The sequence below is a fragment of the Leopardus geoffroyi genome, chromosome B2 (assembly GCF_018350155.1).
Source record: "Leopardus geoffroyi isolate Oge1 chromosome B2, O.geoffroyi_Oge1_pat1.0, whole genome shotgun sequence".
In the NCBI taxonomy this organism is placed as follows: domain Eukaryota; kingdom Metazoa; phylum Chordata; class Mammalia; order Carnivora; family Felidae; genus Leopardus; species Leopardus geoffroyi.
In genome coordinates this window covers 74,838,405-74,864,996 of record NC_059332.1, presented here as the reverse complement: position 1 = coordinate 74,864,996, position 26,592 = coordinate 74,838,405, and the positions used below count along the sequence as shown (strand labels likewise).

The 26,592-nt window shown below is 35.8% G+C and overlaps 1 protein-coding gene across 8 annotated transcripts in view; it reads right to left on the bottom strand.

Annotated features, from left to right (window-relative positions):
• The window catches only part of DOP1A (DOP1 leucine zipper like protein A), a 109,078-nt gene that overhangs the window by 68,995 nt on the left and 13,491 nt on the right, over positions 1–26,592 (bottom strand). For 7 of the 8 annotated variants that reach the window (XM_045498886.1, XM_045498889.1, XM_045498892.1 and 4 more), the window contains exons 2-3: positions 9,658–9,848; positions 5,690–5,871 (exon numbers count right to left, since the gene is read on the bottom strand). In XM_045498886.1, coding sequence (XP_045354842.1) covers positions 5,690–5,871; positions 9,658–9,795 — 320 coding nt within the window. In that variant the 5' untranslated portion in view covers positions 9,796–9,848. Of the gene's footprint in view, positions 1–5,689; positions 5,872–9,657; positions 9,849–26,592 lie in introns of those variants that run through there. The other variant, XM_045498893.1, reaches the window with a different exon arrangement.

Here is a 26,592-nt window from a genome sequence, read left to right as displayed (position 1 = left end):
AATCTCTTGCTCCTAGTTTGTACAGTAAATAGAGGTCATCAAGAGAGAACTCCCTGAGTTTCCCACATTCCTGCCTCCAATTTTAGGCAGTCTGATTTAAATTTATAGTTGAAGCCTCCTCAAAGCTACCTCCTCCATAAACTGCAGCGCCCAATGCCGGCCTTTGCCAGAATCCTGCTTCATCCATTTTCCTTTTCACACTTCTAACTTCTTTCTCTTTTTTAAAATATTTTATTTTTTAAGTAATCTCTACACCCAACACGGCACTCAAACTGACAACCCAGAGATCAAGAGTTGCATACTATGAGCTAACCAGGTGCCCCCTTTCTGATAACTTCCATCTATCTTCTTCCACTTACATCTTTGCCTTTCAACACAATTGTGGTTATCTGTGAGTCTAAAAAGAGAATAAATTACAACAACAAAATCCCAAATCCTTTATCTTCACTGCATTCTGGCTTGAACCTATCTTCCCATTTCAATTAAAAAAAAAAAAAGTATGCATTTTCCCCTATTTATCACCTGTCATCTGATCTTCGATCAGGATACTTCTACCCCCTCTAATGAAACTATTCTCATTATCATCAGCAACGTCTATTAACTGCCAGATCCTATGCTCTATTTTCAGCCCTTTTACTATTTGCTTTGCCTGTAATATTTGATACTGTCACCCACCACTTTCTGTTGAAACTCTCTTCCCTTTTGGCTTCCATGTTAGCTATTTCCTGCTACATTTTCTATCTCTGACTCTTGTTCCCCTTCACTGACTAAATATTCACAGAATGGTCTTCCTTTTCCTTCCTTCTTATTCACAATGTACCTGGGTGATCTCAATTATTCTCATGGCTTCAACTGCCACCTAAATGATCACCGCTCTAAAATCTCTCTCCAGCCTGAGGTCCAAATTTGTTTTACCAAAAATTTACATACTTTACTTTACATACACATTGAAGACTTTGTGGCACTCAAACTGCACATCTAGCCTTCTTAGTAACACGACCATATACTGTATCATGTTTAAAAAAATAAGCCCAAAGAGGCAAGATGATTTTTTATCAAAATATAGTTTATACAAGCTTACAAAGTCTTTGTATGTAATTATGCTAAACCATAAACCTTGAGATTAAAGAAATTACTTAATGAAAAATAAAAAGTTCGACAATATAAACTTTAGTTTTTAAATTAGGTATGTTTTTAACAACTATAGAATAGCAATATAATTTTACTCCATAATGTGTATGTGAGAATGTCTGCCATATTTAGAAATGGTTTTCTAGAAATGGTATTCTAGAGATAATTTACTATTTTTACGTAACATACCAGTGACAAAATCAGATATACTGTAATTTATTTTTTATTTTTTTTAATGTTTATTTTTGAGAGAGAGAGAGAGACACCAGAGCATGAGCAGGGAAGAGGCAGAGAGAGAGGGAGACACAGATTTGTAGCAGGCTCCAGGCTCTCAGCTGTCAGCACAGACTCTGACGCAGGGCTCGAACCCACTGTCTGTGAGATAATGACCTGAGCTGAAGTCAGACACTCAACCGACTGAGTCACCCAGATGCTCCAGATATACTGCAATTTTGTAAAATAGCTATGTTTCTTAAGATAAAATTTGTGTTATTTTAAAGTTGAAAAAGTAGCAGGCATGAATTATAAAAGAAAAATATTGCATTAAGGAAGGAAAATCCAGGGGCGCCTGGGTGGCTCAGTTGGTTAAGCGTCCGACTTCAGCTCAGGTCATGATCTCACAGTCCGTGAGTTCGAGCCCTGCGTCGGGCTCTGTGCAACAGCTTGGAGCCTGGAGTCTGCTTCAGATTCTGTGTCTCCCTCTCTCCCTGCCCCTCCCCTGCTCATACTCTACCTCTCTCTGTCTCAAAAATAAATAAAATCATTTAAAAAAATTAAAAATTTAAAAATTTTTAAAAAAAAGAAAAGAAAGGAAAATCTATCAGTTAATAGAGAATTACACACATTGATTCAGCAATTCTCAGCTTTTCTTTTTAAGTGCTTTCTCTTTGGAATGTAGTATTTATTACTATTAAAAACCTGTTACTGACTTTAGATGATATTTTTAAGACATCCATGCAGAATTTAAAGATAAAACATATATGCACAGTAAAGCAAATCAGCAAAGCTAAAAGTTTGCATTAAAAAAAAAAACTAAAGTGATAAACCCATGACAAGACTGACCAAAGTAAAAAAAAAAAGAAATGAGGTCTGAGTTACCAATGTCAAGACTGAAAGAGGAAAACTAGATATATACATGCAAAAGAATGAAACTAGACCCCTATCCTATGCCACACACAAAAGTTAACTTGAATTAGGACTTAAATATAAGGCCAGAAACTATAAAATTCTTAGAAGGAAACATAGGGGGAAAGCTCCTTGATATTGGTCTTAGAAATGATATTTTGGATATGAAACCTAAAGCACAAGCAAAAAAAGCAAAAATAAACAACCAGGACTACATCAAATGAAAAAGCTATTGCAGAGTAAAAGATGATCAATAAAACAAAAAGTCAATCCATCGAATGAGAGAAAATATTTGTAAACCACATATCTAATAAAGAATTAACATCCAAAATTAATATAAGGGACTCACATAACTGGATAGCAAAAACACCTCCAATAATCGAATTAAAAAATGGACAAAGGACCCAAACATTTTTCTGAAGAAGATACTGGAATGGCCAATAGGCACATGAAAATGTGCTCAAGATCATTAATCATCAGGGAAATACAAGTCAAAACCACAATGGGGTACCATCTTACAACTGTTAGACTATTATCAAAAGACAAGAAATAACAAATGCTGGAGAAGAAGTGGAGAAAATAGAATCATTGTACACTGTGGGAGGGAATGTAAACTGGTACAGCAATTATGGACAATAATATGGAGGTCCTTCAAAAAATTGAAAATAGAACTACAGTATGATCTGGAAACGCCACTTCTGGCTATATGTCTGAAGGGAATGAAATCAGGATCTTGAAGAGATATCTGCATTCCCATGTTCACTGCAGCATTATTTCCAATAGCAAGACATGGAAACTTGTGTCCACTGACAGATGAATGGATAAAGTGTCACACATGATTATGCACGTGCACACACTCATGTACACACACACACACACATTCTCTCTCTCTCTCTCTCTCTCTCTCTCTCTGGAGTATAATTAATCACGGAAAAAAGAAATCTTGCCATTTGTGACAATATGGATGGATCTCTAGGGCATTATGCTAAGTGAAATAAGTCATACAGAGAAAGACAAATGCTGTATGGTCTCACTTAATGTGGAATCTAAGAAAATCAAACTCATTAAAACAGACAAGAGAATGGTGGTTGCCTAGCAGGTGGGGGGAGGAGAAATGAGTGAAGGTGGTCAAAGGTACAAGCTTCTAGTTATAAATAAGTTACAGGGATGTAATGTACAGATGGTGACTAGGGTTAACAATACTGTATTTGAAAGTCGCTAAAAGAGAATAGACCTTAAAAGTTCTCGTCATAAGAAAAAAAATCACAACTGAGGTTATGATGGATGTGTTAACTAAACTTATGGTAATCATTTCACAGTATATACATATATCAAATAATATGTTGTATACCTTAAACTTAGTGTTGTAGTCAATTATATGTCAATAAGGTTAAGAAAAAATTTTACATCTATATGAAAAGAGAGAGAGAGAGAACGAACTAGTGACCTGGAAGCTAGGTAAGAGGAAAGTACCCTGAATGCAGCACAGACAAGATGTTTAAAAACAAGGAAGAGAGGATCGGAAATGGGAAAGTCAGAGTGAGAAGATCTAACACATGCTTACTCATAGTTCCAAAAAGGGGAGACAGAATAGATGGAATCAAGGCAATTTTAAGAGTTTCAGAATTGATAAAAGTCACTGATTCATAGATTTAAAAATCCCAATGAATCCCAACTGGGATAAACACAGATACCTCCCTCTAAATACATCACAGTAAAACCACTGAGTACTAATGATGAAGATGAAGAAAGTCTCTTATAGATAGGATAACTAGGCAAGTCTTCTCTGGGGATCTGGTATTTAATCAGTGATTTGGATTAGAGAATTACAGAGTGAGGGGAAAAAGAAAAAAATGAGGAACAATAAACAAAGAGACCTGTGTTACAGAATGGAGTAAATTGGGTAGAAAGTGGCAGGAGCTGGAGGTAATTGACAGGGGCAGGGCCAAAATATATAAAACTTTAGAAACATAGTAAGGGCTTTGATTTTGACTTTAAGTAACAGGAAGAAGTCAATGGAGGTTTTTAGCAGGGGAATGACATCTATTTAATGTATCAAAAAGTTTACTCTGGTACTGTATGGAGAAAAGGGTATAAAAGGGTAAGAACAAGATATTATGTGAATGTTAGAAGGCCAGTGACAAAGACCAAGCTAGAGATAAAGCTTACTTAGAATAGACGCTGCCAGTGAGGGTGGAAATAAGTAGATGTATTGGAACATCTCTCAGAACAATAGGTAACGATTATTGAGTACTTCCTATATGCTGCACATTGTTCTAAACACTTTATATATATTTACATTTTTAATTCTATTAACAATCCTGTGAAACTGGTAATCTTATTCTCATTTTGCAAATGAGAATACACACAGAGAGATGAAGAAAATGATCCAAGATCACAGAGCTGGTTAGTGGTAAAGACAAACTATTTTGATTCCTCTGCTCCTTTGCTTCACCAATGAAACAGATCTCCCAGTGAGAGAATGTACATGGGAAGAAGAATATGGGCAAAGAAAACAAGTTATTAAGTGTAACCCTTGGATTTCAGGCTCATGTAAATGGATGGACAATGGTGCCATTTACTGAACTTTAGTGCACTGCAAAAGGCTGGGTTTATAGAAAATGAATTTAGTTTGGAAGAGGGTGAGCTTCAGCTGCTTTTAAAGAACCACAAAGAGATGGCAAGTAATCCAGAAGTTTAAAGCAGAAGCCAACACTGGTGATCCCAAGTTGGGAGTCGGCACTTAAAAGATAAACCATGGGTGTGAATATGCCCACCCAACAAAAGAATATAAAGTGAAAACATAAGACTAAGCAAACTTTAAGAAATTCTGTATGTCCAGGGATGCCTAAGTGGCTCAGTCAGGTGTCTGACCTTGATTTTGGCTCAGGTCATGATCTCATGGTTTGTGAATTTGAGCCTTGCATGGGGCTCTGTGCTATCACAGCACAGAGTCTGCTTGGGACTCTCTCTCTCCCTATCTCTCTACCCCTCCCCACCTGCTCGCTGTCCTCTCAAAGTAAATAAAACTTAAAAAAAAAATTCCATATGTCCATATCAAGATTGAGAAAGTAAACTGGAGAATGTAAACCAACAGAAAAAGGCTATTCCAGGTAAAGAATGGTCAACTACATTGAAAGCTGCTGAGAGATAAAGGTATCTTATTTTTTTCTCAGGGTAGTTCTTAAGTTTAAAAAGGCAGAAAGTATTGTAGTCTCAACAATTTTAAGTAAAAATCATAAATGACATAGAAAAAGAAAAAAATTTAACATTAAGGAATATCCTAAATTTTTCTGAAGCACTTAACTATCAAAATATTTGACATTGATACCTAAAAACTTCATTAAGGAGTTTTCAGTACTTTAGCTTTTACTGCACAAAGTATAACACAGTTAAAAATATATTTTATTTATACATAAAAAAATATTCTTACCTGTATAAAAAAAGATCTTTGGCAAGTCTCTTGGGTCCAATGATTTTAAAGATAATTTCATATGTTTCAAGTGCCTTTCGATGAACTCCACCTGGTAATGCTGGATGTAGGCATTGAGCTAGGCGTTTGCCTATAGTCAGCTTTTTGGGTACTACCTGGTACTTTGCATTATTTTGTAAAACCTTGAAGAAAACATTTTAATTCAGCTGAGAAAAACAAAAACATTATATCTTTTATTTCCATTTCCTAGCACAGAATTTTCAAAAAATCCTTACAGGACTTCTTTACATTCTAAAAAGTTATAAAAGATGTCAAAGAACTCCTGTCTTAGTTATATCTATCAATATACACCATATTTAAAATGAAAACTGAGGATGCAAAAAAATTATTTTGTTAAAAAAAACCAAACCCACTCCACATTAACAGAAATACCATTTTTATTAAAAAAAATCACAATATTTCGGGCGCTTGGGTGGCTCAGTAGGTTGAGCGACCAACTTCGGCTCAGGTCATGATCCCACAGCTCGTGAGTTTGAAACCCGCGTGTGGCTCTGTGCTGACCACCTCGGAGCCTGGAGCCTGCTTCGGATTCTGTGTCTCCCTCCCTCTCTGCCCCTAATCCACTCGCATTCTGTCTCTGTCTCTCTCAAAAATAAACAAACATTAAAAAAGAAAATTAAAAAAAAAACAATATTTTGCCAACAAATTTATTCAGAAGAGAGGCAATGATTTTGATTTTTGCAAATCTTTAATGTCAATCTATTTTTGATACACTATTTCAAAGATATGAAGGAAACTGGACCTCAACATAAATATGTCGTTGAAAGAGGGAGAACAACTGCTTCAAGATATCATATGTCAGCAAGGAGTTCTAATGCTTACAAGAATCTACAAAAGATTATAACTACCTATTTGTTTTTACTAATTTCCCAAGTGGACCAATCACAACTGTGTTTATTCAAACATAACATTTATTTAGAGATAACGGTCAGGGTGGAATTTACAGAACATCCTATTTTATAAACCACCCAAAGGAGATTAGTTATTTAAGTAACAAAAAAGAACTTATAAATTAATTCTTCAAAGTATTATAGTACAGTGCTGATAGAACATTACAGAATGCACAATGAAAACAGGATAATATGCTAGAATTTGATTTAGAAGAAATATTTTAAAAAAGTCCTTTATCTTACAAAATAAAGAACTGAAATTAAAATACATAAAATGATCTGTCAAAGGCAGTACAGTAGAAAACTCAGGACAAGATCTCCAGGTTTTTAACAAAAGTGAAGGCTCTGAGGTCCACTTAAATATAACATTTTCTTCATTTATTTTTTTTAATTTTATTTATTTTGAGAAAGACGGAGAGACTGCAAACAGAAGAGAGCACAGGAAGACGGAGAATCTCAAGCAGGCTCCACACAGCCAATGTGGAGCCCATGTGGGGCTCAAATTCACGAGACCATGTGATCACAACCTGAGCTGAAATCAAGAGTTGGACGCTTAACCGACTGGGCTACCCCCGTGCCTCTACATAAAACATTTTCAAAATTCTTCCCACTACAAGTTTTTAATTTAGTTTTAAACTAGATGTAATGAAGGCAAATAAAGTTAAATCTAGAAATGAAAAGCAAATTAAGGGCAAAACACTGGCAAGAACACAGCAATGAAAAACATTTTCCAACTAGCTGCTTCCGTGTGTCCAAAGTTTTAATCTCAATTTTAAACACAGTAGCCAAGAGTCAGTATTTACATATTTTAAATTTATTTATTTTTAGTAATCTTCACACACAACATGGGGCTCAAACTCAAGACCCTGAAACGAAATATGTTTTTCCAACTGGGTCAGCCAGACACCCCAATATTCACATATATTTTAAGGAAAGGTATAATTACTTCTGCAGAAGGAAATTTAACGATCTCTAACATAAAATGCTTTAATAAAAAAACTGTGTTAATAACGAAATAAAATTTTAAAAGTAAAATATAGCATGATTTTTTTATAGCACCATTATCTAAAAGGATTTCTGAATTGGAAAACGTTCTTTTTAAAAGCAATTTTGAATTGAAAAAAATGTATAATGAGGTGAAAATGTAGTATATTAATAAATAACATTTTATATTAAAACATGTATTTAGACTATTTTCAACAAATTTATACTAAATACAATCCTTGCCTGTTCACAGCTTAAGTTTTCCCAATGACTTGCATATCCTCCTCTGTGTTATCTGGATACAATAAAATGTTTTCATAAATACTAAGTATAAAAACTACTTATGTACTTAATTAGGTCTATTAATTTCCACATTTAATAAATTGCTTTTAGGAGTGCCTGGCTGGCTCAGCTAGTGGAGCATGTGACTCTTGATCTGAGTGAGTCTGGGCCTCATGTTGGGTGTAGAGATTACTTAAAATCTTTAGGGGCGCCTGGGTGCCTCAGTTGCTTGAGTGTCAGACTTCAGGTCATGATCTGGTGCTTCGTGAGTTCAAGCCCCATGTCAGGCTCTGTACTGATAACTTGGAGCCTGGCGCCTGCTTCAGATTCTGTGTCTCCCTCTCTCTCTGCCCCTCCCCCTACTCTCTCTCAAAAGTAAATATTATAAAGTAATAATAAAATAAAACCTTTAAAAAATTAAAAAAAAATAAACTGTTTTTAAATATAACTCCTAGTAAGTCTTCAGAAAGAGATTCTTCAGAAGGAGACTGGGTGGCTCAGTCGGTTAAGCGTCGGACTTCAGCTCAGATCATGATCTCACACTTCATGATTTCAAGCCCTGCATAGGGCTCTGTGCCAAAAGCTCAGAGCCTGCCTTGGATTCTGTGTCTCCCTCTTTTTCTGCCCCTCCCCTGCTCACACTCTGTCTCTCTCTCTCTCTCTCTCTCTTAAAAATAAACATAGAAAGAAAGAAAGAAAGAAAGAAAGAAAGAAAGAAAGAAAGAAAGAAAGAAAGAGACTCTTCAGAGCAAGAAAGAACCTAACTACCTTTAAGCATACTCATAATTTTGGATGCAATTTCTTGAGGATATTATAAAAAAAATCTGAGAATTTATCAAACCCTAAATGATAAATGTTACAAGTTAACATGTCAAACAGAAGTTTGTGCATCTAATTTTAAGATAAATCCTTGGCACATTAAAAATGAAAGCTTTTCTGGAAGACATTAATTATCTATAGTATGTATGAGGTCAAGCAATAGTGTACTTGGAATGTATTTTAGGATAATTTCTTTCCTAATAATTGTATGTTAAGCTATTTGATGTTAAAAGTTACGGGGAGAGCTCTCATTTCTTATCATCTTCCCTACTGCATTTAATATTTAAAAACATTCCAATTCAGTAACAACTGCTAAAAACAAACAAACAAACAAACAAAAAAAACTCCAAAAATTCCCAAAATCAAAACTATAAGTACGAGGTGAGCAAAGTTTGATCTAAGAAAACAAACAAAAAACAGTGTAAAAATGTAAAGCTATGAATTGATCTGTAATGCCATCATAATAGTGGATTAAAACCAGACATGTTAAGAGGAAATCAAGGCCAACCCCTAAGGCCTAAGTGACTACTTATCACTTTCGTAAAAAAAAAGTACTGAATATATCTAAGAATTGCCTGGATACAAAATTTTCCTTACTGCTACATAACATTTGTAAAGCACATTTCAAGTTACCACTTTCTACACCAGTTTCTAATTTTGTTGTCAGGAACTCCAGGACCATATCTTTGCTCAATTACAGAAACTTGTTAGCCCTCAGAGTTATTAGCATGTTTGCTTCCTAGTCTCATGTTTTTAATGGTAATGTTGTTTTGGCCTCAAAATATGCCTGGCTGTTCAGGCATGCAATTCATGAAATAAAATAGCAGTACCAAAAGTAATCCTAAGCTTTAGTTATGTTTTTACAATTCTTTACTTCAAGCTTTAGAGAAATTCAGTAAGTAGAAATTCAGATTTCTGAATTTCTGGACATACCTTATTAAGTTTTCCAAGTGCCGATATCAAATCTGCCCATTCACTGGAATATTCAAAATTCTTTAGTGCTTTGTCAATTGCGGCTACATAGTTTCTGTATTTGGAGTCACTCAGTAACTCCAGCTCTTCTGTGTTCATCCTCCCACAGCGTTCCACTAGAGACCAGTTCCAAAGTCATGTAAAATCATCACCTATAAAAAAAGTTTGCAGAAGGAACCAAAGTTACAAAGTAAAGTATTAAAATGAGTTCATATGCTCTTGCTATAAAACTATTGGCTAACTTAAGAATGTTTCTTGAGTGAGAAGTAGTCAAAACTGGTCAACTAGTACACAGAGTCATGAAGAATTCACATGTTCCTTCCCACAAACTGGAAAATGGCTGAGAACAAAGGGATATAAAAGAATAGGAAATATTCTGGTACTTATTTCAGCTTAGAAATCATGTTATTTATCTCCTATTTTCTGATACAATATTTGTGATAGACATACTCTTTTGCTTTGTTTTGATACATAAATACATTAAGATTGGTTTGGATTTGATCTATCAAGGACATGCAGTGAAAAAAAAAATGAAAAAAAAAAAAAAAAAAAAAAAAAAAAGAATGACTTGGAGGGGCACCTGGCTGGCACAGTTGAAGAGTATGTGATTCTTGATCTCGGGGTTTTGAGTTTGAGCCCCACGTTGGGTGTAGAGAGTCTTAAATAAAGCTTAAAAAATATTTGGAGGTCATCTCATTTTATTAGACAATAAATGAGCATTTATAGTATAAAGGAACATCAACCATTCGGGATTTGACCTTACTTTTGATAAAACTGACAAATACACATGGTAACTTAAAACATGTTCATACATTCTTTGATACTGATTTTAAAAATGTGGTTCCAAATCCTCTAGCCCCTTGGGCTGGATTTTGTGACTCAATTCTGACAAAAATAGCAAGGCAGAAGTGATAATGTGTCATGGCTAAAACTAGGTTATAAAAGAACTTTAGCTTCCTTCCTTATCGTCTCTAAACTAAGATCATTAGGTCTGGGGAAAGCCAGCTGCCAACTTGTGAGAACACTTACATGAGCCCTATGGGGAGGTTCCAGTGGTAAAGAACTGCAGCTTTCTGCCAACAGTCATGTGAGTGAGTCATTTTGGAAGCAGATCTCCCATTTCCAAGCAAACCTTCATTTGACTGCAGTACCAACCAACATACTGACTGTAACTTCATGAGAGGTCCTGACACAGAGCTACATAACCAAAGTCTCTCAGATTCATGACTTATAATAATCTTGCTGATTTAGGCCCCTGACTTGGGGGGTAATTTGTTATATAGCACTAGATAACTAATAGAGTAGTAGTAAGGATTTAAATGAGGCTCAACTAAATTTGGCCCAATGTGGCCTCTCCTCCACTATTTTTGTTATCCTGTCAGACTTTTAACTAACTCTGTACCTTTCTTTAGAGCTGGATTCATGCATGTGGAGGAGGGTCTAAGAATGGGACTCAGAGTATCTCAACATGATTAAATGAAAGGTAAAAACAGTCTTTCCAACAAATGGTTTTGGGGTAACTGGATATCCACATGTAAAATAATGAAGTTGACTCCTTTCTCATATCTACACAAAAATCAACTCAAAATGGATGACAGCTCTAAATGTAACAGTTATAAAAGTCTTAGAATAAAGTACAGGAGTAAGTTTTTGTGGCCTAGGGCTAGGCAGTCTTCTTAGAAATAACATAAAAACATCACAAGCAACAACAAAATAAATTGGACTTCATCAAAATGAAAAACCTTTCTGCTTTAAAGGATACGGTCACAAAATGAAAAGAGAAGAGGACTTCCAGGGAAGATAGCAGAGTAGGATGACACTAAGCTCACCTTGTCCCATGGATACAGCCAGATGATAAACACATTAGTGTAAGTAACTAAAAAAAATGACCCAGAGACTGGAAGAACAAACTCTCCACAGCTAAATGTAAGGAAGAGGCCATATCAAAGAGAGTAGGAGGGTGGTGACAGATTAGGAGCTAAACAGACCCAAGGGACTTTCCACAGGAGGGAGGGAGGAACACCCCAGGCACAAGAGAGGAGAGAAACAAACTTTCACACCAGGGAGACTGCACAGGGAAGATGAATCCCCAAATATTTGGCTTTCAAAACCAGAGGGGTCAAATTTTGTGAGTTCTTACAATCGCAGGCAAGACTTAAAAACCTGGAACTTTAGGGGGCACCTGGGTGGGTCAGTTGGTTAAAGCGACTGACTTAGGCTCAGGTCATGATCTCAATTTGTGAGTTTGAGCCCCACCTTGGGCTCTGTACTGACACTCAGAGCCTGAAGCCTGCTTTGGATTCTGTGTGTCCTTCTCTCTCTGCCCCTCCCCAACTTGTGCTCTGTCTAAAATAAATAAATGTAAAACACACACACACACACCTGGAACTTTAAAAATCAGGAGGTTTATGAGAGAGCAAGGAGGGCGAGAGGAAACTGAGTCCCAGCCTTAAAGAGACAACACAACAAATAGCTCCACCCAAGATACAGCAAAGCAGCAGCAATCTGCCAAAAGTCTGGGGTATCCAGGAGGGAGATTTGCTTACTAATCTCAGAGCATGTGCCACAGGGGCAGGGATCTTTGGGAGACTTTTCCAGGAACAAATAAGCTTTCTCTCCCTCACTCCGTAGCATAAACACATGGACACGTGCAGCAACCAGCCACGGCACCAACACTTGCTACCTAACTTGTTCATAGTGCCCCCACCCACTTGTTCTCTTGCAAACATGCCCCAAACAGCCAGAACTCTACTCCAGATCATCACCCATAGCAGACCTGGACAAACCTTGCTAACACTACCAGACCTGCCCCCATACACTTCTGTATATCAGCCTCTTTCAACCCACATGCCTTAGTCCCCAGCAGCTGCAGGAACCCTCCTGTGGCTGACAACCTTGCTGGCACCAGATGCCCTGTCCTCACATTCTCCTACACCTCTGTGCTACTACATCTCTGGCAAATGTTCAAGTTAAGTCCAAGGTGGCCCCAGGCTGGCCAATTAGCAACACAAGGACCAAATCCTGCCCATAACAAGCAAAGAGAGCCATTGTAGACAAATGGACAGAAGGCAAAAGCTGCTCAGCTACAACAGCAGGGCAGAGACAATGCACATAGGAGATACCCCTGAAGTGCCAGGTACTGGTCAGCAGTGGACAAAGCACTACAGGTCACTACATGCCCTCTTAATAGGCCACTACTTTCCAGAGCAGGAGATGTAGCTGACTTTCCAAACATATGGAAACAGACACAGTTAAACAAATGGAAGAGACAGAGAATATATCCCAAATGAAACAGGACAAAAATCACAGTGAGAGCTAAACAATACAGAAATAAGTAATACAACTGATAAAGAATTTAAAGTAATGGTCATAGAGATACTCACTGGACTTTTAAGAAAAGAGTGAAGGACCTCAGTGAGACTCTTAACAAAGAGAGAACATAACCAATTAATGATGAAGAACTGAATCACTGAAATTAAAAATACACTAGATAGAGGGTGCCTGGGTGGCTCAGCTGGTTAAGCATCTGACTCTTGATTTCAACTCAGGTCATGATCTCACGGTCGTGTGATGGAGCCCCATGTCAGGTTCTGCACTGATAGCATGGAGCCTGCTTGGGATTCTCTCTCTCCCTCTCCTTCTGCCCCTCCCCCACTCATGCTGGCTCTGTCTCTCTTAAAATAAATAAGTAAACTAAAAAATTTTTAACAATACACTAGGTGGAATAAATAGTAGACTAGAGGAAGAAGAACGGATTAGTGATCTAGAAGACAGAGCAAAGGAAAGCACTCAAGTTGAGCAAGAAAGAAGAAAAGACATAACAAAAAATGAAAATAGGCTTAGGTAAATTTAGCCATATCATGAAGTGTAATAACATTTGCATCATAAGGATCCCAGAAGGAGGAGAGACAGAAAAGGGGACAGAAACCATATTTGAAGAAATAAGAGCTGAAAACTTCCTGAATCTGGGGAAGGAAACAGAAATCGAGATCCAGAGGCACAGAGAACCTCTGACAAATCAACTCAAGGAGGTCCACACCAAGAATTAAATACACACACAGTAATTAAAATGGCAAAAAGTAGTGATAAAGAAGGAATTTTAAAAGCAGCAAGAGAAAACAGTTACATACAAGGGAAACCCCATAAGGCTATCACCGGATTTTTCAGCAGAAATTTTGCAGACCAGAAGGTGATGAGCATGACATACTCAAAGTGTTGAAAGAAGAAAACTGCAGCCAGGAATACTCTAGCAAGGCCATAATTTAGAATAGAAAGAGGGATGAAGAGTTTCCCAAACAGAAGTTAAAGGAATTCATAACCACTAAACCAGTCCTGTAAGAAATATTACAGGGGACACTTTGAGTGGAAAGGAAAGACCATAAGAGGGAATAAGTAGGAAAGAAAAAAGCAGTAAAAATAAGTATGTCAACAAAAATCAGTCAAGGGATTCACAAAATAAAAGCATATAAAGATGCCATATATCTAAAATATGAGGGGGAGAGGAGTAAAGAATGGGTTTAAACTTAAGCCATCATCAATATAGACTGCTATATGTATAACATGTTATATACAAACCTAATGGTAACCACAAAGCAAAAATTTGTAATAAATATGCAAAAAATAAAGAGAAAGGAATCCAAGTATATCACAGAGTGAGCCAACAAACCATCAGATAAGAGAGCAATAGGAAGAAACAGAGAAGAACTACAAAAAAAAGTATGAAACAAGTAACAGAAGAGCAATAAGTACATATCTATCATTAATTACTTTGAATGTAAATAGACTAAATGCTCCAATAAAAGGGTGACAGAATGGATAAAAAAGCAAGAACCATTTATAGACTGGCTACAAGAGATTCATTTCAGACCTAAAGACACATGCAGATTGAAAGTGACAGAATGGAAAAGCACTTATCATGCAAATGGAAACAAAAAGCAAGTAGAAATACTTACATCAAGCAAAATATCCTTTAAAGTTTTTATTTTTATTTATTTTGAAAAAGAGTGCGTGTATGAGCAGGGGAAGGGCAGAGAGAAGGGTAGAATCCGAAGCAGGCTCTGTACTGTCAGTGTGGAGCCTGATGTGGCGACTCGAACTCACATGAGATCATGGCCTGAGCTGAAACCAAGAGTTGAATACTTAAACAACTCAGTCACCCATGTACCCCTGGACAAAACAGCCTTTAAGCAAAGACTGTAATAAGAGACAAAGAGAAGGAAGCATTAATTATATACATTAATAAAAGGAAAAATCCAACAAGAAAATATAACAATTACAAATATTATGCACCCAACATGAAAGCACCCAAATACATAAAGCAGGGAACTTTAACATCCCAATTACATCAATGGATAGATCACCCAAAAACAAAATAAACATGAAAACAGTGGTTTCAAAGGACACACTGGAGAAGATGGGTCTAATGGATATATTCAGAACATTCCACCCTAAAACACCAGAATATACATTCTTTTCAAGTATACATAGAACATTCTCCAAAAGAGATCACATATTAGGGCACAAAACAAGTCTCGATAAATTCAAAAACACTGATGTTATACCATGCATCCTTTCTGAGAAGAATGCTATTAAACTAGAAATCAATTCACAAGAAAAAATTTGGAAAGAACACAAACACATGGAGGTTAAATAACATGTTACTAAAAAATGAATGGAAAAAAATGAATGGAACCAAGAAATCAAAGAGAAAAATAAACAAAATACATGGAGACAAATGAAAATGAAAACACAACAGTCCAAAATCTTTGGGAAGCAACAAAAGTAGTTCTAGGAGGAAGTTTATAGCAATACAGATTTACCTGAAGAAATAATACAAATCTCAAACAACCTAAACTTACACCTAAAGGAACCAGAAAAAGAAGAAAACCAAAACCCAAAACCAGTAGAAGAAAACAAACAGAACAGAAAAGAAATAAAAACTAAAAAACAAACAAACAAACAATAGAACAGATCAATGAGGGGCGCCTGGTTGGCTCAGTCGTTAAGCATCAGACTTCCACTCAGGTCATGATCTCACAGTTTGTGAGTTTGAGCCCCGTGTCAGGCGCTGCGCTGACAGCTCAGAGCCTGGAGCCTGCTTCAGATTCTGTGTCTCATTCTCTCTCTGTCCCTCCCCCACTTGTGCTCTGTCTCTGTCTCTCAAAAATAAATTTAAAAAGAAAAAAAATTAAAAAAAAAAAAAAAAAAAAAAAGAACAGATCAGTGAAACCAGGAGCTGGTTTTTGAAAAGATTGATGAAATCAACAAAACTTTAGCTAGACTCATTTAAAAAAAAAAAAAAAAAAAGAATTCAAACAAAATCAGAAATGAAAGAAGAGAAGTAACAATTGACACTATAGAATTACAAGGGATTATTGGAGATATTATGAAAAAATTACATGTCAACAAATTGGACAACCTAAAATCATGTAACCGCCCAAAACTGAATCAGGAACAAAGAGAAAAATGTGAATAGACTTCTTACCAGTAATGAAACTCAATTACTCATCAGAAAACTTCTAACAAACAAACGTCAAGGACCAAAGAGCTTCACAAGTGAATTCTACCAAACATTTGGAAAAAGAGTTAAGTACCTATTCTTCTCAAACTATTCCAAAAAAATAAAGAAAAGCTTCCAATTCATTCTATTAGGCCAGCATTATCCTGATGCCAAAACCAGATAAAGACACTACAAAAAAAGAGAATTACAGGTCAGTATCTCTGATGAACACAGATGCAAAAATTATCAACAAAATATTCACAAATTGAATCCAATAATATACTTAAAAAGTTATTAACCATGATCAAGTGAAATTTATTGCAGGGATGCATGGGTGGCTCAATATTTGCATGGGTGGTTTATATCACATTAACGAGAGGAAGGAAAAACACCACAGATCATCAAAATAGATGCAGAAAAAGCATCTGACAAAGTACATCGATTCATGGTAAGAATTCTCATGAAAGTAGATTTAGAGAACATACCTCAACAAAATAAAGGTCATATATGAAAAACCCACAGCTAATATTATACTCAATGGTGGAAAGGTGAAAGCTTTTCCTCTAAGATCAAGAACAAGACAGGGATGTCCACTCTCACTACTTTTATTCAACACAGTACTGGAAGTCCTAGCTGTAGCAATCAGACAACAAATAAAAGGCATCTGATAAGGAAGGAGTAAAACTTTCACTACTTACATAATGACATGATACTATATATAGAAAACCTTAAGGACTCCACCAAAAGACTATCAGAACTGATAAATGAAATCAGTAAAGCACAGAATACATAACATACAGAAACCTGTTGTATTTCTCTACACTAATAATGAGATAGCAGAAAGAGAAATTAAGGCTACAATCTCACTTCTATTTGCACCAGAAAGAATAAAATATATTGTAATAAATTTAACCAAGGAGGTAAAAGACTGGTACTCTGTAAAATGTAAAACACTAACGAAAGAAATTGAAGATGACACAAATGGAAAGATATTCCATGCTCATGGATGGAAGATCCAATATTATTAAGAGATCCATACTCCCCAAAGCAATCTAGATGTAAAGATTTAATGCAAATCCCTATCAAAATACCAACAGCATTTTTCACTGATCTAGAAAAAAGTCCTAAAATTTATATATAGAGCCACAAAGGACCCTGAATAGCCAAAGCAATCCTGAAAGAACAAAGCTGGAAGTTATCACAATCTTAGATTTCAAGATATATCACAAAGCTGTAGAAAACAAAACAGTATGGTACTGGCACAAAAACAGACATATAAATCAGTAAAACAGAATACAGAGCTCAAATAAACCCATGCTTATATGGTCAATTAATCTATAATAAACGAGGCAATAATATACAATAGAGAAAAGACAGTCTTCAATGAATGGTGCTGGAAAAACTAAACAGCAACATGCAAAAGAATCAAACTGGACCACTTTCTTACATCATACACAAAAAGAAATTCAAAAGGGAATAAAGATCTAAATGTGAGACCTGAAACCATAAACTCCTGGAAGAAACCAAAAGTAGTAATTTGACAACAGCCATGGTAACAATTTTCTAGATATGTCTCCTGTGGCAAGAGAAACAAAACCAAAATTAAACTATTGGGACCATACCAAAACAAACAGCTTTCGCTCAGTGAACAAAACCACCAATGAAACAAACAGGTAACCTACTGAATAGAAGAAAATATTTGTAAATGATATATGCCATAAAGGTTTCATTTTCAAAATACATAAAGAACTTATAAAACTGAATACCAAAAAAATCCAATTAAAAAATGGGCAGAGGACCGGAATAGATGTTTTCCAAAGAAGACCTACAAATGGCCAAGAGACCCATGAAAAAGATGCTCAACACTAATAATCTTCAGGGAAATCCAAAGATAAACCACAATGAGATCTCACCTTATACCTATCAGAATAGCTAGAATCAAAAAAAACAAAAAATAACAAGTTGTTAGCAAGGATGTGGAGAATAAGAGACCCCAATGCACCGCTGGTGGGAATGCAAATTGGTATAGCCACTGCAGAAGACAGTATGGAGGTTCCTCAAAAAATTAAAAATAGAATTACCATATGATCCAATAGTGGGAATTTACTCAAATAAAATGAAAAGACATATGCATTCCTATGTTTATTTATTTAGTATTATTTACAATAGCCAAGACATGGAAGCAACCCAAGTGTCCACTGATAGATGAATGGATAAAAAAGATGTGGTATCTGTAGACACAATGGAATATTACTGCACCATAAAAAATGAGATAGTGCCATTTGCAAAGTCAGAGAAAGACAAATATCATGATTTCACTCATGTGGAATTTAAGAAACAAATGAACAAAGAGAAAAATAGATTAAAAAAAACAACCCAAACTCTTAAATACGGAGAACAAACAGTAGTTGCAATAAGGGAGGTCAGTTGGAGTATGTATGAAATAGATAAAGAGGATTAAGACTACACTTATCTTGATAAGCACTGAGTAAAGTACAGAACTGTTGAATTATTACTGTACACCCGAAACTAATATAACACTGTATCTTAACTATACTTCAATAAATAAAAATGACTGTAAAGATGGTCATACAACCCTGTACTGAAAACTGCTAAATCATACACTTTAAATAGGTGAATTGTATGGTAGGTGAATTTTATCTCAATGAAGGTAAGTATGTATATATGTGTGCATACCAGTACATCTACATTTTTTTTTTTAATTTTTTTTTTTTCAACGTTTATTTATTTTTGGGACAGAGAGAGAGAGAGAGCATGAACGGGGGAGGGGCAGAGAGAGAGGGAGACACAGAATCGGAAACAGGCTCCAGGCTCTGAGCCATCAGCCTAGAGCCCGACGCGGGGCTCGAACTCACGGGCCGCGAGATCGTGACCTGGCTGAAGTCGGACGCTTAACCGACTGCGCCACCCAGGCGCCCCCATCTACATTTTTATATAATGGGGCCTTAGGGACCTGTGAATTACCTCAAATTACATGCAAAATTTACCTCTTATATTTTATTGGGGAGAGAGTCTACTGCTTTTTTTTTAAATTTTTTTTTTCAACGTTTATTTATTTTTGGGACAGAGAGAGACAGAGCATGAACAGGGGAGGGGCAGAGAGAGAGGGAGACACAGAATCGGAAACAGGCTCCAGGCTCTGAGCCATCAGCCCAGAGCCCGACGCGGGGCTCGAACTCACGGACCGCAAGATCGTGACCTGGCTGAAGTTGGACGCTTAACCGACTGTGCCACCCAGGCGCCCCGAGAGTCTACTGCTTTTATAACATTCTCAAAAATGGTTTTTAACAAAATCCTCAAAAAGGTTAAGAGTCCCTACTCTAGAGAATATAACCTATATTAGTAATACCTGTTGGCACTGAAAAAAGGATAAGAATCTATGAATTTATTAAATCAAAAAAAATTTTTGGTTAAGGTTGTGACAGAATGATACAAACTACCCAGTTCTCTACCTTAATTCTTTTATCCATAAAAATAAAAACAGACAAATCCTCAAATCCTATTTTTACAGACAATAATTATCTTAAACACTTGACTTACTTCAGTACACAAAGTGCCAAGCACTATGTCTAGGTGCAGAATAAAGAGAATAACCCTGACCTAATGCATGATACTTTCATTCCCAATTGGGAGGGGCAGGCCCTTGTGGTTTAAAATAATGTCTGGAGCGCCTGGGTGGCTCAGTCGGTTAGGCATCCGACTTCGGCTCAGGTCATGATCTCGTGGTCTGTGGGTTCGAGCCCTGCGTCGGGCTCTGTGTTGACAGCTCAGAGCCTGGAGCCTGTTTCAGATTCGGTGTCTCCCTCTTTCTCTGACCCTCCCCTGTTCACACTCTGTCTCTGTCTCAAAAATAAATAAATGTTAAAAAAAAATTTTTAAATAATGTTAAAATTTATGCAGGAAAAAAACTTACATTGTTATTATATCTTTATACCCTGGACTTTAACAGCAACAAAACAAAGCAGTATTTTGAAGTATTGCGAGAAATCCAAAATGAACTTAAATGAACCAAAACTAATCTTAACTGTCTTCCCTTTCAACATTGATTTTGTTTCACAGATTCAATATACAATTCCCCTAACTGGGAAGAAGTCTTTGAAAGCAGGAACTCTATTTCCTACTTATTTGTATGTGGCACAGCACATAACTTGGAACAGATAGTTAAGCTCAAGTTGGATTCACACACAGTGATGTAAGTATAATAGTTGAGACTGGGAATGAATTAACAATTCTGCAAGCTGTTTTATCATTAATCTATGGTTAATAAAAATCTTTTAAACTAGATTTAACCATAAACACACACAGCAATGTGTGCTTCAGGGACAAAAGATAATCTTTTTTTAAAGATTTAAAGTCTATTTTGTCTGATATAAGTATTGCTACCCTGGTTTTTTTCACTTCCACTTGCACAGTATATGTTTTCTGCAATCCGTCATTTTTAGTCTGTGTCTTTAGGTCTGAGGTGGTAGTTTTTCCCTGTTTTGTAGTTTTTCCCTGTTCTTTTCTTCTCTTGCTCTCTTCCCTGTTGTTTGATGGCTTTCTTTAGTGTTATACTGGGATTCCTTTCTCTTTTTTGTGTATCTACTGTAGGTTTTGATTTGTGGTTATTATTAGATTCATATATGTCATCTTATATATAAGCATTCTCTATTAAATTGATGGTTGCTTAAGTTTGAACACATTCTAAAAGCACTAAATTTTTACTCCTTTGTCCACATTTATGTATATGTCATATTTAACATCTTTTCATTTTGTGTATACCTTGGCTGATTTTTCTACTTTGGTGTTTTCACCTCATACTGGCTTTATAAATGATTAATTTAGTACATTTACTACATATTTGCTTTTACCTGTGAATTTTTTTCCTCTCATAATTTTCTAATAGTTATGGTCTTTTCGTTCGAGTTAAAGAATTCCCTTTAACATTTTCTGATAAGACTGACTTAGTGGTGATAAATTTCTTTAACTTTTCTCTGGGAAATCCCTTACCTTTCCTTCTATTCCAAACGATAACCTTACTGAGTATTCTTAGTTGTACATTTTCTCCTTTCAGAACTTTAAACATATCATGCCACTCCCTTCTGGCCTTCAAAGGTTCTGCCAAAAAAATCAGCTAATAGCCTTATGGGGTTTCCCTTGTTTGTAACTGTTTTCTCTTGCTCCTTTAAAAATTTTCTACTTATCTTTACTTTTTGTCATTTTAATTATGTGTTTTGGTGGGGACCTCCTCGGATTAATCTTAAGGGCTCTCTGCGTTTCTGGATCTGCATGTCTGTTTCCCTCCTTAGATTAGGAAAGTTTTTAGCTATCTGTTCTTCTGATAGGTTTTCTGCTCCCTTCTCTCTTAAATAAAGCAAATGTTAGCAGACAAAAAAGAAGAAATTGACAGTAATATGATAATAGTAGCGGACTTTAACACCCTACTTAACATCAATGGCACGATCATCCACAGAATATCAACAAGGAAACAGTGGCTTTGAATGACACATTAGACCAGATAGTCCCAATGTATACAGAACATTCTGTCCAAAAAGAGCACTATACAAACTCTTTTCAAGTGCACATCAAACATTCTCCAGGATACATCACGTTAGGCCATGTCTCAATAACAACAAGTCTCAATAATTTTAAAAGACTCAAATCATACCAACCATCTTTTCTGACCACAATGGTATGAAACTAGAAGTCAATTACAAGAAAAAATCTGGAAAACACATGAATATATTGATGCTAAACAACATGATACTAAACAATGATTGGGTCGACCAAGAAATCTATGAGAAAATAAAAAAACACATGGGGACAAATGAACATGAAAACACAACAGTCCAAAATCTCTGGGATGCAGCAAAAGGCAGCAGTTCTACGAGGGAAGGTTATGTGACCATAATAATTATTACCATACAGAAAAAATCAAATGAGCATATGCATCAGTTAGTACTGTGTCTGGCACATATTAACCTTTCTCACTTGTTTCTGGTAACTAACTTCTCTCCTAGAACTCAAAAACCACTGTGTGTGTGTGTGTGTGTGTGTGTGTGTGTGTGTGTGTGTGTGTGACAACAGGCCGTTTTCTCCCTAAACTCTGCCTGCAAGCTTATGAGTGGTCTCTATCAAAATCTCTTCATTTCAAGCATCTAAGTAAATCCTGCTTCCTTCTAGGAACCTAATTAATACTCCTTCTATTTTCTGACAACTCCTAAATTTCTATCTCTTGACAGATCTCTTCCTTGAACTCCCAGTATATTAACTGTAATCGGAGTAATGATCTAATTGTGAAGCAATATTACCTCAATTGGCATATTCTGCAGACATATTTTTTTTTTATTCAGTATAAAAAAACTAACCAGTAATGACCAGTTAAGTTTGTGGAGCTTAGAACTCTTTAATGTGTTTGCAGCTAAAAAAAAAGTTCAGTCAGGTAAGAAATTTGATTTTTTCTTTTTTCTTTTGCTAAAAGTTGTCTAAACACTTAAATATAACTAAAAAGAGTTCATACAGTATAGATACATATAACACTAGGTAGAACATGAAAAACAAAATCTTACGCAAACAGCTGAGAAATGAGACAGGACATTTTGTAGAAGTTTCATCAGCAGGGAGTTATGGTATTTTCGTGTGAAAAGATTGCCAGATCCTGGGACTAGAAATTAGGTTCTGCTTCTTCAATTATTTTTAATGAAAATAAAATCACTTATGGCATATCAGAAGAAGTCTAGGGATGTCACTTTTGAATTTTTAATCCAATATATGATAAATGCAAATTCCAGCTCTCAAGTATTTTTTTTTCCATATTTTATTTCAAAGTGGCTTAGATCAGTACTTTCCAAAGTTCTTTTCAAAGAACCAGTTTTACCCTAATCCACTGGTGACTGATATTAATCATGTACATAGTTGTTGTAGGAATATAAAATTGCTCTAAAAATGTCTAAATGCTTACTTTCATCTGTGCTTATTTCAAGTTTTCTTAACAAAGAATTTGTGAATGGCTCACAAATCACACTTTTAACACCAATGACTTAGATCATAATGCGAATACATCTTTTCTCATATTGGATCAAGGAAACTTTATACACTGCCTCTTCTTCAGAAATGTAGTTTCACTTCATAAGAAATGCATATATTTAACAACAAAACAGTGTTTTGTAGAACCCGCCAGCACACAAAAAGATAGGCAATAGGCGGCAGAGTCTCCAAGCACAGGAATTAAAGTCAAGACAGCTGAGAATCCAAATCCTACTTAACACTTAGCTGTATGACCTTGGGCAAAATGCCAAACTTCAGTTTCCTCATTTATAAACCAAGATGATAATACCCAACTCAATGGTTGCCAAGATCAGATAAAGAACATATTAAACTTATCAGAGTGCCTGGCACATAGAAAATGCTCTAAAAACTTATTGCTACCATTATCACCAATAAAAATAAAAAAGTACTAGGAAGCAAGTATGCAAATTATAAGGACTAGTAAATTGTAATTAAGAGCCAGATATGGCTCTGAACTTATTGGTAGTAAAATGGAAAACTGAAGACTCTGACTAAATTATATCCAGTTGTCTCATGAATGCAAATTAAAATGTGTCATTGCCAGGGTGCCTGGGTGGCTCAGTTGGTTAAGCATCAGACTCTTGATTTCAGCTCAGGTCATGATCTCAAGGTATTGGGTTTGAATTCTGTTATCAGCAGGGAACCCACCTCAGATCCTCTGTCCTCCTCTCTCCCTGCATCTCCCCTGCTTACACTCTCTCAAAAATAAATACTTTAAAAAAAATGTGTCATTGCCAAATGTGTGGAATTTTTTTTACTATTTTTATTGAACTGCACATATTTAACATACCTTCTAAGTTCTGACTAATGTACACACCCATAAAACCATCACCACAATCAAGATTTCTCACCAGAGAAATGTTCTCTAACATAGAGAACATTTATATCACCCTAAACAAGAAACCTACCAATTCTACCACCTCTATCAAATGAGGTGGTTTTTTGTTTGTTTGAAATTAAAAACAAAAACCAAAAAACAAAGCCCAAAACCTATTCCCGGTAGTACAATAACTATTTAATATAACTAGGAAACTTGAAAAAGTAAAAATCACTAAATAAAAATAAAAATTGTGGTTTGTTCTTAAAGTGATACAGGTAAAGTCAGAATGGCATTTATAATTTTTCTTTCAATATGGAATTGCTGAATCACTATATTGTACACCTGTAACTAATATAACACTGAAAAAATAAAGTTACACTTAATAAAATTTCTTTTTTCTTTCAGGAGCTGCTAACAAGTAGGTTTTTGACCTTAATCTGTAATCGTATCACCTGACAATTCAGCTATTCTTTCAAACTTACAACTCATATAAACTGGACCTGAATTGTCATAAAGCATGATTTAGTGCAGTGTTTTTGTCTCATTCAAATATAAAAATGAAACAAAATAGCTGTTTAAAAAAGAAGGCATAGATTCTCTAGGCAAATTAAGGCTTATGAAAATTATCAGGGAACTATATATATTTATGTTTTCACACATTACAGGGTGATAAGGCTGTATTCAAGAAACAAAACATTCCAACAGACCATCTGAATCTTAAAAAATTTTGTTTAAATCGTTATAAAAAATGAGTAGACCTAATTTCACAAAATAACCACACAAGGATACTTTGGCTGATTTGCTTATTACTAGCTGAGCTCCTGGCTTCCCCCTCTCCTTTGCCATGAAAAGTTTGGGGGAGGGCTGAAGAGACAAAGAACTATTCAGTATTAGCCAATTCTACAGATATATCTGGGGGTTGTCCAAGAGTTTTATCACATTCCAGGTACATAAATGAATACATTCTGAAAGCGCCATGTAATTCAGGGGGAAAACTTTACTTGTTGATTATGAATGAAAAAGTACTTTAAAAACTGCTATATAGATATAGTAGACATTCTTTCCAAACTGTTTTGCCTAAATTAAAAATTATTCGGTAACTATTACAATCTAACAAATAAGACAATTATTAACAAATTTATCTCATTTTGGTCAAAAGTTCTGGGTTTCAATACTGACACACTAATACTCTTTAGTGAATAGTTTATTTAATCAACTCATAAAGCTAGTAATTCCAGAAAATTGGAAACTTCCTGGGAGGAAGAAAACACCTACCAGGTATTTCATTAATCGGTTTAAATACCCACAAGAACCCTAATGATCTGTATGTCCCCTCATCTGACCCAATCTCAAACCTTCAAATGGTACACACTCTAAGAAACTCCAAATATGTGATCAACAGATCTTCAGCTTTTCTCTGCATGTCTGGCTGCCTTCTGGTCCTAACTACCTTCTCAGGATAAGACCTCCTCTGATGCAGCAGAGGTAGGAACACCTTAGCTAACCTTATATTGTGGCTTACTATGTGCCAGGCACCACTCAAATGTTTTGCATATGTTAATTTAATCCTATGAAGTAAACATTATTATGGTCCACACTTACAGATAAAGAGACTGAGGCATAGAAATATTATGTGATACGATATGTTTAGTAAAAACAATAGAGTCAGAGATTTAGACATAAACAGTCTAGCTTTAGAGTTCTAACTCTTAACCACTACTCTTCATTCCTCTTTTATATCCATCTGACTTCAGGGCCAGGGAGTAAAGTTTCCTTACTCCTTTCAAACTTACCTGGCAAAATCCCAATATTAGTTGAACTCTATTATCTACTTTTTCCATGCGTGAGCCCAAACAATTGAACACTGCTGAAGAAAAATCATACAACCATAGGCTGACTGATTGCATTTTAAATTGAGAAACAAACCTCAAACAGGAGTTCAACACTGTTCTAATCCACTGTTTCCTTAGTAAATTTACTTGCCTGACACAATTATTCATACCTTCTATTCTTTTCAAAAATCTAATACCACATCCCTCCATTGTTGCTAAAGACCCAACTTCCAATTTAACTAAGAAAACAGAAGCAAAAAGAATGCTTATAGTCCCTTCAACAAATCTGCAAATCTGTCTCCACTTATATCCATACTCTCTACTTTCCCTCCTGTTCTGAGGAACAAAGGACCCTCCTCCATCAAAGACCCACTCTTGCTCTGGATCCCATCTCCCGTTACCTCTCAAGAATTTCCCTTAAGTGCCTTATTGGTTTACTCTTCTTCAGCACCAATTTCTCTTCCTGTGCAGGATCATTCTCCATCAGCCTATAGACAAAGGCCTGGCATCTCCCACAGTGAGAAACTAAAAGCCATAGCTTCCTCTGGACTCTCACAGACTTTTTGGCTATCAACCCATTTCTCTGTCCTCCCTCATTACAAAACTTTCTGAAAGATTTTCCTATACTCATCATTTCCTTATCTCTTCACTCTTTGGCCTACTCAAAATGTCTTATG